Raw genomic sequence first — 15,562 nt, 5'->3', positions numbered from 1 at the left:
TATAAGTGAAAATGATTACTGTAATTTATTTTTAACCTGTGCAGGGCTGGAGAAAATTCGGCAGTCAGTGAGTGGAGGTCCACTTCCAAGTGCAAGGCTGGTCAGCACTGCAGTCCATTCGGACAGACATGTCAACCTCTCATCTATTACACACATGCTTATGCAGTGGGGACAGTTTCTTGATCATGACCTCACAGGTTAGTACAAAGCTTTATAACTATGTTCTGGATGTGAATCAGCCCTTTAGTGTGCATTGAATATTTCAGAATTTTGTATTACAGGAAATTCAAGTCCATTTAAGATGGTAAAGGCAGTTTCCCTGAAGGTCACTGCTACAAGGGATATATAATAGTGTTCTTTATTCAAGACACACTACTGTTTTTTTTCTTTTTTTTGGGGGGGGGGGGGGGGGGGGGAGTCAACAGCCTTCTCATTGGTTTGATGCGGCCTGCCACAAATTCTTCTCCTGTGCCAACCTCTTCATCCCAGAGTATCACTTGTAATTTACATCCTGAATTATTTCCTGGATGTATTCCAATCTCTGTCTTCCTCTACAGTTTTTGCCTTCTACAGCTCCTTCTGGTACCATGGAAGTCATTCCCTGGTGTCTTATCAGATGTCCTATCATCTTGTCCCTTCTCCTTGTCAGTGTTTCTCACATATTCCTTTCCTCTCCGATTCTGCGCTGAACTGCCTCTTCCTCGCCTTATCAGTCCACCTAATTTTCAAGATTTATATATAGCACCACATCTCAAATGTTTCAATTCTCTTCTGTTCCGTCCGGTTTTCCCATAGTCAGTGTTTCACTACTGTACAATGTTATGCTCAGAACATACATTCTCAGAAATTTCTTCCTCAAATTGAGGCCTATGTTTGATATTAGTAGACTTCTCTTGGCTAGGAATGCCCTTTTTGTCAGTGCTAGTCTGCTCTTGATGTCCCCCTTGCTCTGTCTACTGCTGGTTATTTTGCTGCCTAGGTAGTAGAAATCCGTAACTTTGTCTACTTCTTGACCATCAATCCTGATGTTAAGTTTCTCACTGTTCTCATTTCTGGTATTTCTCATTACTTTCATCTTTCTTCAATTTACTCTCAGTCCATATTCTGATTCATTAGACTGTTCATTCCATTCAGCAGATCATGTAATTCTTCTTCAATTTCCCTCAGAATAGCAACATCACTGGCAAATAGTGTCATTGATATCCTTTCCCCTTGAATTTTAATTCCACTCCTGAACCTTTCTTTTATTTCCTCATTGCTTCTTTGATGTAGAGATTGAACAGCAGGGGCGAAAGACTAATTCTATTCTTACACTCTTTTTAATTCAAGCCTTTCATTACTCGTCATCCATCTTGTTATTTTCTATTGGCTCTTGTACATATTGTATATTACCCATCCCTCTCTAAAGCTTACCCATAATTTTCTCACAATTTTACATTGTTGAATACTTTTTCCAGGTGGGCAAATCATATGAATGTGTCTTGCTTTTTCTTTAGTTTTACTTCCATTATCAATCACATCAGAATTGCCTCTCGGGCACCTTCACCTTTCCTACAGCCAAACTGATTATCATCTAACACATCCTCAGTTTTCTTTTCCATTTTTCTATATATTATTCTTGAAATCAATATGGATGCATGAGTTGTTAAGTTGACTGTGTGATGATTCTCACACTTGTCAGCTCTTGCTATCTTCATAATTGTGCGGATGATTTTTTTCTGAAAGTCAGATGGTGTGTCACCAGACTCATACATTCTGCACACCAACGTAAATAGTCATTTTGTTGCCATTTCGATTTTAGAAATTCTGATGGAATGTTATGTATCCTTACTGACTTATTTGGTCTTAAGTCCTCCAATTTCCCCGAACATTTTTGTACTTTCTTCTTTCATCAATCAACTGAAGTACTTCTTCTTTTACACATGGCTTCTTCACAGTTGCCTTCTTTGTACCTATGTTTTTCTTTCCAACTTCTATCCATTCCTCTTCAACTGTACTACCCGCTGGGCTATTCTTTATTGCTGTATCTACAGCCGTAGAGAACTCCAGCATATCTTGTCATTCCTTAGTACTTCCGTATCCCACTTCTTTGCATATTGACTCTTCCTGACTAATCTCTTGAACTTCAGCCTACTCTTCATCACTAATATATTGTGATCTGAGTCTATATCTGCTCATGAGTATGCCTTACAATCAATTATCTGATTTCGGAATCTCTGTTTGACAATTATGTAATCTAAATGAAATCTTCCTCCATCATGCAGCCTTTTCCAAGTATACCTCCTCGTCTTGTGATTCTTGGACAGAGTATTCGCTATTACTAGCTGAAATTGGTTACAGAACTCAGACTTTCTCCATTCTCATTCCTTGTCAAAAGCCCATATTCTCCTGTAACCTTTTCTTCTACTCCATCACCTACAACTGCATTCCAGCCCCCCAAGACAATTAGATTTTCATCTCACTTTACCTGCTGTATTACCCTTTAACTATCCTCATATACTTTCTCTATTTCTTCATCTTCAGCTTGCAATGTCAGCATGTGTCCTGAACTATTGTTGTTGATGTTGGTTTGCTGTCGATTATGATAAGAACAAACCTGCCATTGAACTGTTCACAGTAACATACTCTCTGCCCTACCTTCCCATTCATAATGAATCCTATTCCCATTATTTGATTTTCCACTACTGTTCATATTACCCTATACTCATCTGACCAGAAATCCTAGTCTTCTTTCCATTTCACTTCACTGACCCCCTACTATATCTAGATTAAGCCTTTGCAGTTCTGTTTTCAGATTTTCTAGCTTCCCTATCATGTTCAGGCTTCTGAAACTTCATGCCCCAACTTGTAGAACATTATCCTTTCGTTGTTTATTCATGATTTTCTTCATAGCCACCTTCCGCTCGGCAATGCCCTCCCAGAGAACCAAATGGGGGACTGTTCTGGAATCTTTTGCCAATGGAGAGATAATCACGATCCTTTTACAATTACAGGCCACATGTCCTGTGGATATACGTTATGTGTCTTTACTGCATCCGTACCCATTGCCTTCTGCTTCCTCATGTCGTTGATCATTGCTGATTCTTCCACCTTTAGCGGCACTTTCCCATCCCAAAGACAAAAGAGTGCCCTGAACATCTGTCTGCTGCTCCACCCTTTTTGACAAGGTCATTGGCAGAGTGAGGGTGACCCCTTATGCTGGAAGTCTTTGGCCACCAATGCTTATTATTAATCAAAATTTAAGCAGTGACAGGTTTCAAACCTGGGACCAAGGATGTTTTGATTACTAATCAAAGATGCTACTCCTTTCTTTTTATAATTTTGAAATAGCTCTTCATTTATGCTTCCTAATGTTGTGTGAACTTCATTATAAAATACATAAGGCAGTATGAAAACTGCAGATAAAAGACATTTCTGTCTTTCGATTAATATAGGTTTGTTGGTTGACTTGGGGAAGGGGACCAAACAGCGAGGTCATCGGTCCCATCGGATTAGGCTGTGATGGGTAAGGAAGGTGGCCATGTCCTTGCTCACATCACAGAAAACCTAAATCAGGATGGCCAGATGTGGATTTGAACTGTCGCCCTCCCAAATGTGAGTCCAGTGTGCTAACCATTGCACCACCACACTCAGTCACTGATTTAGGATGTTAAGTGATATATAGTAAAAAAGCTAGATCTACAGTTTATCATCATTTTTTCTTATTAGTAGCCCCACTATTTAGTTATTTAAATAATTTCAGAAGTAAAGATAATAACTCACTGAATAGTAAAAATGTTGATCCATCAAAAGGCAGATAGACAAGACTGAGAACTTTGCTAGTTTTTACACGCATGTGCAGCTATATTGTTCCCATTGACTACACTATGCTGGTACTGCAGCTTAACTGGAGTGAGGGATTAAGTTAGGTGGGTGGGCAATGGAAGAGAGGAGGCAGAGTGTGGAAGGAAGGGTTGGGGAAGGATAACTGACGGCAAAGATGAGCTCCTTCTGACTGCAGACAGGCACATGAGTGAAAGGCTGATATTGTAGACTCAGCAACATGAACTCAGCAAGAAGAAAAGAGCTCATCATTCTAACAGCACAGCTTGATATCATAAGAGAGAGTAAAAGTTTCACAAGCAACATAGATTGGTGAAGAAGATCACTGATGAGCCCAGAAAAGTAGGTCACATTTGGTCATCGCTAGCCACAAATAATGTCATTGCCTCAGACAAGCAGAAATAAATTTAGCAGCTGCAGTACACCAGTTACAAGGCCAAGACTGTGATGTACTGCTACCGTTCACCAAGATAACTTCCACCTTTGAGACTGCTACTTATTTGGTCTGCTGTACTCACAGTATTTGGGAGGTGCACTAATGGCTGCTGCATATGTCTTTAAATGATTTTTTTTGTAATTTATTACATGTTTCTTTCTGGAATCTAACTTTATTTTTTTCTGCTTTCAGCTTCTTCACAAACAAGAGGATTCAATGGATCAGTTCCTAAATGCTGTTCAGATAGAGGGCACAGTTTTCTGCCTGAAAACCTTACAGTAAGTCTGAATGTTAAAATGAGAAAGTGCCTGAAAATGAGGAATATACTCCCAACAATCCTTCTCACCCATCCCAAAGTGGTATCCCACTACCCACCCAGTCTAAAATAAAAGGGGTGTATCTTTGTGGAAAAGCTGGATGCGAGACCTGTCCTATGCGTCCATCCACCAAAATCTATTCCATTTCCTCCAACAGGTATATCCTAAGCTATCAGAGGCAGGACCATCTGTGAATGCAGCTCTGCTGCATTTTCTCCAAGGTCTTTTATATGTACATTATTGCCTTTCAGCCTTCCATTCAAACAAATGGCCACTATTAAACAGTGACCATGATCAAAATTGGTCACCCAGTCAGAACATACAGCTGAACACAACATGCTTGAGTTCAATGGCTGCCTCATGACCCATCCCATCTGGATTCTTCCCTCAATAAGAGTGTCTCTGAAATATATAGAGGGTTATTGTCCCTACAACACATCCTTCAAACTCCAGTCCTTTAGGTCACAATCTCTGCTAGGCCCTGTTCCACATCCACTTCCATCCCTTTTCCCATGCCTCACACTTCACTCCGCTGACTCGTGGCAATAGCATATTATACCTTCTGGTGACAAACAGACCCGAACTATTTGAAACAGTTAACGCAGAACAAGGAATTAGCGATCATAAAGCAGTTACTGCACCGATGATTTCAGCCATAAATAGAAATATTAAAAAAGGTAGGAAGATTTTTCTGTTTAGCAAAAGTGACAAAAAGCAGTTTACAGAGTACCTGACGGCTCAACACGAAAGTTTTGTCTCAAGTACAGATAGTGTTGAGGATCAGTGGACAAAGTTCAAAACCATCGTACAATGTGCGTTACATGAGTATGTGCCAAGCAAGATCGTAAGAGATGGAAAAGAGCCACCGTGGTACAACAACCGAGTTAGAAAACTGCTGCGGAAGCAAAGGGAACTTCACAGCAAACATAAACATAGCCAAAGCCATGCAGACAAACAAAAATTACGCGAAGCGAAATGTAGTGTGAGGAGGGCTATGCGAGAGGTGTTCAATGAATTCGAAAGTAAAGTTCTATGTACTGACTTGGCAGAAAATCCTAAGAAATTTTGGTCTTATGTCAAAGCGGTAGGTGGATCAAAACAAAATGTCCAGACACTCTGTGACCAAAATGGTACTGAAACAGAGGATGACAGACTAAAGGCCGAAATACTAAATGTCTTTTTCCAAAGCTGTTTCACAGAGGAAGACTGCACTGTAGTTCCTTCTCTAGATTGTCGCACAGATGACAAAATGGTAAATATCGAAATAGATGACAGAGGGATAGAGAAACAATTAAAATCGCTCAAAAGAGGAAAGGCCGCTGGACCTGATGGGATACCAGTTCGATTTTACACAGAGTACACGAAGGAACTTGCCCCCCTTCTTGCAGCGGTGTACCGTAGGTCTCTAGAAGAGTGTAGCATTTCAAAGGATTGGAAAAGGGCACAGGTCATCCCCGTTTTCAAGAAGGGATGTCGAACAGATGTGCAGAACTATAGACCTATATCTCTAACGTCGATCAGTTGTAGAATTTTGGAACACGTATTATGTTCGAGTATAATGACTTTTCTGGAGACTAGAAATCTACTCCATAGGAATCAGCATGGGTTTCAAAAAAGACGGTCATGTGAAACCCAGCTCACGCTATTCATCCACGAGACTCAGAGGGCCATAGACACGGGTTCACAGGTAGATGACGTGTTTCTTGACTTCCACAAGGCGTTCGATACAGTTCCCCACAGTCGTTTAGTGAACAAAGTAATGGCATATGGACTATCAGACCAATTGTGTGATTGAATTGAAGAGTTCCTAGATAACAGAACACAGCATGTCATTCTCAATGGAGAGAAGTCTTCCGAAGTAAGAGTGATTTCAGGTGTGCCGCAGGGGAGTGTCATAGGACCGTTGCTATTCACAATATACATAAATGACCTTGTGGATGACATCAGAAGTTCACTGAGGCTTTTTGCAGATAATGCTGTGGTGTATCAAGAGGTTGTAACAATGGAAAATTGTACTGAAATGCAGGAGGATCTGCAGCGAATTGACGCATGGTGCAGGGAATGGCAATTCAATCTCAATGCAGACAAGTGTAATGTGCTGCGAATACATAGAAAGATAGATCCCTTATCATTTAGCTACAAAATAGCAGGTCAGCAACTGGAAGCAGTTAATTCCATAAATTATCTGGGAGTACGCATTAGGAGTGATTTAAAATGGAATGATCATATAAAGTTGATCGTCGGTAAAGCAGATGCCAGACTGAGATTCATTGGAAGAATACTAAGGAAATGCAATCTGAAAACAAAGGAAGTAGGTTACAGTACGCTTGTCCGCCCACTGCTTGAATACTGCTCAGCAGTGTGGGATCCGTACCAGATAGAGTTGATAGAAGAGACAGAGAAGATCCAACGGAGAGCAGCGCGCTTCGTTACAGGATCATTTAGTAATCACGAAAGCGTTACGGAGATGATAGATAAACTCCAGTGGAAGACTCTGCAGGAGAGACGCTCAGTAGCTTGGTATGGGCTTTTGTTGAAGTTTCGAGAACATACCTTCACCGAAGAGTCAAGCAGTATATTGCTCCCTCCTACGTATATCTCGTGAAGAGACCATGAGGATAAAATCAGAGAGATTAGAGCCCACACAGAAGCATACCGACAATCCTTCTTTCCACGAACAATACGAGACTGGAATAGAAGGGAGAACCGATAGAGGTACTCAGGGTACCCTCCGCCACACACCGTCAGGTGGCTTGTGGAGTATGGATGTAGATGTAGATGATCTACAGACAGACTTTTCTTTTTGTGGCCTCTCTCTTCATCTGCTTTGTTTCTGGTCGTTTCCCCTCCCAACTCATTCTTCCATTCTGTGTGCCACATGCAGTTTCACCTACCCGCAACAGGGCAGACTCACTGCATTCACATTCCAACCCCATCCCTTCATTGCCTCATCCTCTCAGTAGTTAAGACTTCCTTCTCTCCATCCTTCCCTTTATCTACCTGCTTCCCTTTCCCTGTGTACCTCCTTACTCTTCCCACCGCCTCCACCCAACACAACCCTTCTACCCAATTTGGCTGCAGTGCCAGGCTAATGCAATCAACTGTGATATTACATCTATGACTTTACAATATGGTTTTAAATCTTTAAATTTTTATCATTTATATAAAGATTTCTTTGCATTTGAAACAGATAACATATTATGTCTTCATAAGAATCATTAACCTATATATTTTGCTGTGCTACCAGAATAATCAGATGAATATTCTCTACTTTCATTAAATTCTTGCTAATGTTTTCTGTTTGTCGACAATCATGCTTAGGGTGTTAGGGGAAAATAGCTATTTAAGAAAGGCATTTTACCTACATGACAGAAATGAAAAATTCACAATCAAAAGTACTGGAAAGGTATGCTTTAGCAGGCAACATAAAGTGAAAAAGAATGCCAAAATCTCATAATCATGCTCCCAACTTTGAAACATGAAAAGATTTCGAAAAAGTGGCAGATTTTTTAACTTGCTGTAATCCCTTCTTCCCCCTGCCTCTCATGATAGTGGCAAAATTAACTCTCTCTTCTCTTATCAGGCTTGTCTGAAAGTGGGTTGGAAGTTCTGAAATTTATGTTTGCATTTGGATTATTCAGTTTCATTAACATTATCAGCCATTGTACTATCTTCTGCAATTAATGAAAAAGATATTGGCATAAAAAAGATAAAAACAGTACTTTGAACATATGTTATTATATAGTAACAAATGTTGTATTTTTCATGCTTAGCATCCAGACTGTCTCCCAATTGAAGTGCCACCAACAGATTACTTCTACCAACGCTATCATGTGCATTGTCTGGAATTTGTGCGCAGCAGTGCTGTCCCTAAGGTAGACTGCTCACTGGGGGCTAGAGATCAAATAAATCAAGTCACATCATTCCTTGATGCTTCTAATGTCTATGGAAGTTCTGAAGATGCTGCATCAGCACTTAGACTTTATCGTAATGGTGAGTCCTTCAGTAATGCAATAAGCATGACATTACCTTTATAATATTCAAAATGGTTTAAATATAATGAAGTGACATTCTCTAAGTCTGTTAATTTCTGGGTAACTATGACTGTTTCATGTTGTCCAGAGGGCTTACTGGATTTTTACTTTTGCCATCAGGCTTTGAACTAGGATACATAATTTTTTTGCTAAGTTTGATAACATGAGTAATAAATCACAACTGAAGTCAGTTATGGGTATTTCAAAAATATCTTTGAGTAACAAAGCTCCAGGGTATTAAGTGGATGGATGTCTTATGTGATTTCAGTACACACTACTGACACACAGTTTTATGCTTAAATTGCCGTTGCATCAAGTAATAAAAATAATTATTTGAGGTGCAATATCTTAAAGATTTTTTTAAAGCAGGAAATATGACATTATTTATGTATACTTAGCTTGAAAAGAATCACTGCTGATTATAGTTGTTGATTGTGATTATTGATCATTATTTTGTGCTATGAAAGTACGGTACTCAATTTTCTTTTTATCAATTTTATATACCTTTTTATTCTTTTAGAATAAATTTCAATATTCCAAGTTTTGTAACCTAATTTATTAACACTTGTCACTTACAAGATGCCAACAAACTGCTACTTCCAACAACTGAGTCACAAATTGGATACGCTACTGAACTGCTTTGGCCTAACATCGGAAGTTATATAGAATACCCTGAAGTTTTATGTTACAATTAATGTTTTATTTTAATTACAATAAAGAAGGTTAACATAAATAGTTTCACATGTGACATCAATGTAAAGTACATTTTTTAAATAAAACTCAATTACAAGGTTTTTCCAGGCTAAATTTCATAAGATTTATTATTTATTTAATTTATTTGTTTATATTCATATTCTTTAGATTATTTAACATGTGTGAGATGCTATGATGTGGAATGACTTAAAGAATTTACAAAAACAGACATATGACATAATAGTTATTGTACAAAAACATTTTCAGGAGAAGTAAATAATGTAAAAGTACAACAGAAAAAATAAGTAAATCTCTTTAACAATTAATATTACAATATGCAAGTTTTCATCTAAAACAAGTTGATATTCTAACTGCCTACAATAATGCTAACTTCAATGCCAAACCTTTATCATTTTATATAAAAAAAAGTGCTCCAATGCATAATCAACACTATACTTTTCAAGTTTCTTCACATAATGATCATATTGTTCAGTCACCTTATAAGATTCTGTCAACATACTTTATTCTTAGGTCAGTTATTATTCTCAACACCTTTACACAATTATTAATGTAAAAAGAAAATAAAGACATGCAACAAAATCAGTGTATTGGGATGTTTACTGAAGAAACTTACTGTATACTTCGACTGGTGGATCTCAGCTTGTTACACTCTGAAGAGAAGTGGCTGACAGCTATGCTGCAGGCAGGACAGGGGGAAGGTTCATTGCCCATAGTCAGCGAAAGAGATTGAGAAAGGTAGGTACAGATGGAACAGGGTTGGTTATTTAAATGCCAGTTTGTACGTGAAACTGAAATGGGGGCAGGAGGATGTAATGCCAAGAAGAGAGGAGTGGGCACAAAGGACCGGGCAATTCAGAAATGCTGGCATTAAGTGAGGAAAAGCAAATGGCATGTATTTTGACAGGTGTTAAGGTTAACTACAACATGCAGAGCAGCGTTCTCCAAAACCTGCTGGTTCATTTGACCCTCAAGAACAGTTTGACATAGAATATTTGCTTTCAATGCTATACATTAAATGTTGTGAGTGCTTTCACAAGTGGCTCTGGATCTTATAGGTGGGAAATGACAATGACAGGTCTAGAGTAGGATGTTGTGGGCAGATATATGAGACAGATGTTGCACTTGGTTATTCAATAAAATTATGGCAGGGGAAGGATGAAAGAAAGAGTTGGATAAGAGCAGAAAAGGATGTCATGTAGGTTGGGTGAGCAGCAGAATACCAGTTTCAGGGCTTAAAAAGAGGTAGTTGAAGCCCTGGCAAAGGATACAGAAAATGGCATTGCAGTTTCTGGAAAAGGTATCAGTCCTTTTGTGACTGGTCAGGATGTTGGGTTTATGTGAATATAGCATATGTTAGATGTTCCTGTACAACATGGGGAGGGTAGGAACAATATGTGAATCACTGTATAAGACCTCTGGCATACTGAGAGAGGAATTGCTTGTCACTGCAAGTGCAGCACCCATGGGCAATCAGGCTTTATGACAGGGATTTTTTATGTGAAACTATTGGCATTTGTTGAAATGGAGGTATTGTTAGTGACTCATGGGTTTAACTCAAACAGAAGTTCTCAAGAGATCATCAGTGAAATGAGGGTCAGCAGCCGAGAAAATTGTTTCCTAAGCTGATAGTGATATGATCAAATAGATTAGAGAGAAAATGTGCTCCTCTAGTAATTAAAATAAGATCATGAATATGATGGGGTTTCATATTCAGATTGGCTAGGAGAGATTCGTATATGTGGTCCATAAACAGGTAGGCATTGACAGGTGTTATTCAAGTGCCCATGGCAGTGTTTTTGTGGGTTCTATGTTCAAAGGAAGACTAACCAAGTGAGAGGGTAATCAGCCATAACTATGAAAAAGAGGTGGTGAGTTTGGAGTCAGCCAGGTGTGGGGAGAGGTGCTGCTTGATGTTCTGGTAAGACCACAGGCATTAGGAATTTAGTGTAGAGAGAGGTGACATTGATAGTAATAAACAGAGTGACAGGTGACAAATGGAGAGACAGCAGTATGGTAGGCTGTGAGCAATGAGTTGAGGTTGCTAGCTCACAATGGCAGAGATTCTTTCAGTAGCAGCACAGTAACCAGCCAGATAGACTCATAGAGGAGATTCCTGATTCTTCCCATATCTCTGAATATTCACCTTTTTTATGGGATCTGTAGAACATAGTAAATGAATTACTGAATGAATGTACTCACCTACGAATTTTCTATGAGTGTGTTGTAAAAAGACTAAGAGAGATACACAGGTTTGATCATGTAACACACTGTCGTAACCTCCAAAAACCTAACAGACACAGTTCTGGAATATTCATTCAGTATTTCATTCATGACATACAGTATAATCTTCTGTGATAACTTTTCCTATTCACAAAGAGTATTTTAGGCTCATAGCTGGGGAGTTTGAGCAATATGTGGTGTGTGTTCACAAACCTGTTGTTGATCCCTTCTCAGGAGTCTGAGAACTCTAACACTGAACTCTCAGAATATGTTATTTGTTGTTAACAGTATGAGCTTATTCCCAAGAATTAGCAGCTTTCACTCAGTTATACTAGGCAGAAATTTAGTCTGCATTTGAATTGCACCCCTTGACTCTTGTGCAAAAAGGCATGCAATATTCTGCTGCATCCATTTTCAATAAACTACTGCAAGAGTTAAAAAATATTTGCAGTAATTCTCATACACTAAAGTCTAAACTGAAGGATTTCCTTCTGAATCACTCCTATTCTGTTGGGGAGTCCCTGGGAAAAAAATAACCTAATTCTTGTGTTAAACTTTTGATTATGCTAATATATATTCGCAGATTATCACCTGCACAGGATTCGTCTACATTTTATTTTATCTGTGGTAATACCATGTACTGACTCATTCCATAACCATGGATATTTTCTCCTCAGTTTGGTCCTACAAAACTAGATGTGTAAAATAAAGTAAAAAATGTTAAATGAAGACAGTGAATATGGTAGAAAAAGGGTGTATTGAGGCAATGGTTACAGGAATGAGTCTAGATTACCTGGTGTGAAGGAACAGGCAATGCTTCACATGATTGAAGATCAGGAGATTTGTAGATCACTCCCTATCTTTGCTAAAAATAGGCTCCAAATACTCTACTTCTGGTTGGAAGAATAGGCATTTTTGTATGTTGAACTGCTAAACTACATGCTGTAGTAGCAAAAAAATCTGCTGGAAGTTGCACAAGAGGTCAATTTAATCAGTGCAATGGGGTACATGATGTAGAAGTTGTTCTAGAAACCACTGAAAAACAGCCAACACACTAGTGAAACTGAAAGGTGGCTATGATATTTCTTCAAGCTAAATGAAATGTTAATGATAATGAACTTCCCTGAGTTTTCATCAAGGGTTGGCTGAAAATATGATTATAACAAACTGATTCCTGTGAAGCATTGACCACCCACCAAACAGGAAACTGACTATTCCAGGCATGACACAGTATATATATCCATAAATTTTTGTGTATCAGAAGTCACACTAGAATCAGCACAGTCACAGGGACTCTTCTAATATGTAAATGACAATGGCAGGTAACATCCAAATAGTGGATGGAGTGCATCACAGAGCTCTTACTTATACCATCTGATTATGCTATTCACAAATCCTGTCTTGAAGGGACTATACTGTAGTGTATTTTTTATAAAAATCATGGATGACTCCCACCTATAGCAGATTTGGGCTCTGACATTGTTGTTGTTGTGGTCTTCAGTCCTGAGACTGGTTTGATGCAGCTCTCCATGCTACTCTATCCTGTGCAAGCTTCTTTATCTCCCAGTACCTACTGCAACCTACATCCTTCTGAATCTGCTTAGTGTATTCATCTCTTGGTCTCCCTCTACGATTTTTACCCTCCACGCTGCCCTCCAATACTAAATTGGTGATCCCTTGATGCCTCAGAACATGTCCTACCAACCGATCCCTTCTTCTGGTCAAGTTGTGCCACAAACTTCTCTACTCCCCAATCCTATTCAATACTTCCTCATTAGTTATGTGATCTACCCATCTAATCTTCAGCATTCTTCTGTAGCACCACATTTTGAAAGCTTCTATTCTCTTCTTGTCCAAACTATTTATCATCCATGTTTCACTTCCATACATGGCTACACTCCATACAAATACTTTCAGAAAAGACTTCCTGGCACTTAAATCTATGCTTGATGTTAACAAATTTCTCTTCTTCAGAAATGCTTTCCTTGCCATTGCCAGTCTACATTTTATATCCTCTCTACTTCGACCATCATCAGTTATTTTGCTCCCCCAATTCCAAAACTCCTTTACTACTTTAAGTGTCTCATTTCCTAATCTAATTCCCTCAGCATCACCCGACTTAATTCGACTACATTCCATTATCCTTGTTTTGCTTTTGTTGATGTTCATCTTATATCCAGCCTTTCAAGACGCTATCCATTCCGTTCAACTGCTCTTCCAAGTCCTTTGTTGTCTCTGACAGAATTACTATGTCATCGGCGAACCTCAAAGTTTTTATTTCTTCTCCGTGGATTTTAATACCTACTCCGAATTTTTCTTTTGTTTCCTTTACCACTTGCTCAATATACAGATTAAATAACATCGGGGAGAGGCTACAACCCTGTCTTACTCCCTTCCCAACAACTGCTTCCCTTTCATGTCCCTCGACTCTTATAACTGCCATCTGGTTTCTGTACAAATTGTAAATAGCCTGTCACTCCCTGTATTTTACCCCTGCCACCTTCAGAATCTGAAAGAGAGTATTCCAGTCAACATTGCCAAAAGCTTTCTCTAAGTCTACAAATGCTAGAAACGTAGGTTTGCCTTTTCTTAATCTTTCTTCTAAGATAAGTCGTAAGGTCAGTATTGCCTCACGTGTTCCAGTATTTCTACGGAATCCAAACTGATCTTCCCCGAGGTCGGCTTCTACCAGTTTTTCCATTCGTCTGTAAAGAATTCGCGTTAGTATTTTGCAGCTGTGGCTTATTCAACTGACTGTTCAGTAATTTTCACATCTGTCAACACCTGCTTTCTTTGGGATTGGAATTATTATATTCTTGTTGAAGTCTGAGGGTATTTTGCCTGTTTCATACATCTTGCTCACCAGATGGTAGAGTTTTGTCAGGACTGGCTCTCCCAAGGCCATCAGTAGTTCCAATGGAATGTTGTCTACTCCCGCGGCCTTGTTTCGACTCAGGTCTTTCAGTGCTCTGTCAAACTTTTCACGCAGTATCATATCTCCCATTTCATCTTCATCTACATCCTCTTCCATTTCCCTAATATTGTCCTCAAGTACATCGCCCTTGTATAGACCCTTTATATACTCCTTCCACCTTTCTGCTTTCCCTTCTTTGCTTAGAACTGGGTTTCCATCTGAGCTCTTGATGTTCATACAAGTGGTTCTCGTATCTCCAAAGGTCTCTTTAATTTTCCTGTAGGCAGTATCTACCTTACCCCTAGTGAGATAAGCCTCTACATCCTTACATTTGTCCTCTAGCCATCCCTGCTTAGCCATTTTGCACTTCCTGTTGATCTCATTTTTGAGACGTTTGTATTCCTTTTTGCCTGCTTCATTTACTGCATTTTTATATTTTCTCCTTTCATCAATTAAATTCAATATTCCTTCTGTTACCCAAGGATTTCTACTAGCCCTCGTCTTTTTACCTACTTGATCCTCTGCTGCCTTCACTACTTCATCCCTCAAAGCTACCCATTCTTCTTCTACTGTATTTCTTTCCCCCATTCCTGTCAATTGTTCCCTTATTCTCTCCCTGAAACTCTGTACAACCTCTGCTTCTTTCAGTTTATCCAGGTCCCATCTCCTTAGCTTCCCACCTTTTTGTAGTTTCTTCAGTTTTAATCTACAGGTCATAACCAATAGATTGTGGTCAGAGTCCACATCTGCCCCTGGAAATGTCTTACAATTTAAAACCTGGTTCCTAAATCTCTGTCTTACCATTATATAATCTATTTATGCATAAAATATCCTGCTAGAATAAAGAACGAAATGTTGTGTTTTGGCCACTAATTAAAAGTAAATGGTGTGATATGTTGCTCAATTTGTACCAAACTGATGCAGTGTGCTGACCCATGGTGTGAATATTGCATTCTGTAACAATATCAAAAGTTTGGCAATACGCCAATGTATGGACACTTGTGAAAAGCTAAAGCATGCTGACTATCAGGGGATTACCATGCAGCAGTCAGTGTCTTGCATTCCATGGAGGGCAATCATATTACATCTGTGTCTGCATCTATAT

The 15,562-nt window shown here is 39.1% G+C and overlaps 1 protein-coding gene across 1 annotated transcript in view; it reads left to right on the top strand.

Moving 5' to 3' along the window:
• LOC126235057 (chorion peroxidase-like) overlaps positions 1 to 15,562 on the top strand; it is a 126,607-nt gene that overhangs the window by 81,057 nt on the left and 29,988 nt on the right. The window contains exons 3-5 of the mRNA XM_049943793.1: positions 45 to 197; positions 4,451 to 4,536; positions 8,349 to 8,568. Of these exons, the coding sequence (XP_049799750.1) occupies positions 45 to 197; positions 4,451 to 4,536; positions 8,349 to 8,568 (459 nt within the window). The remainder of the gene's footprint in view (positions 1 to 44; positions 198 to 4,450; positions 4,537 to 8,348; positions 8,569 to 15,562) is intronic.

This window comes from Schistocerca nitens, chromosome 2, assembly GCF_023898315.1.
Source record: "Schistocerca nitens isolate TAMUIC-IGC-003100 chromosome 2, iqSchNite1.1, whole genome shotgun sequence".
Classification (NCBI taxonomy): Eukaryota; Metazoa; Arthropoda; class Insecta; order Orthoptera; family Acrididae; genus Schistocerca; species Schistocerca nitens.
This window is presented reverse-complemented; position numbering and strand designations above follow the sequence as displayed.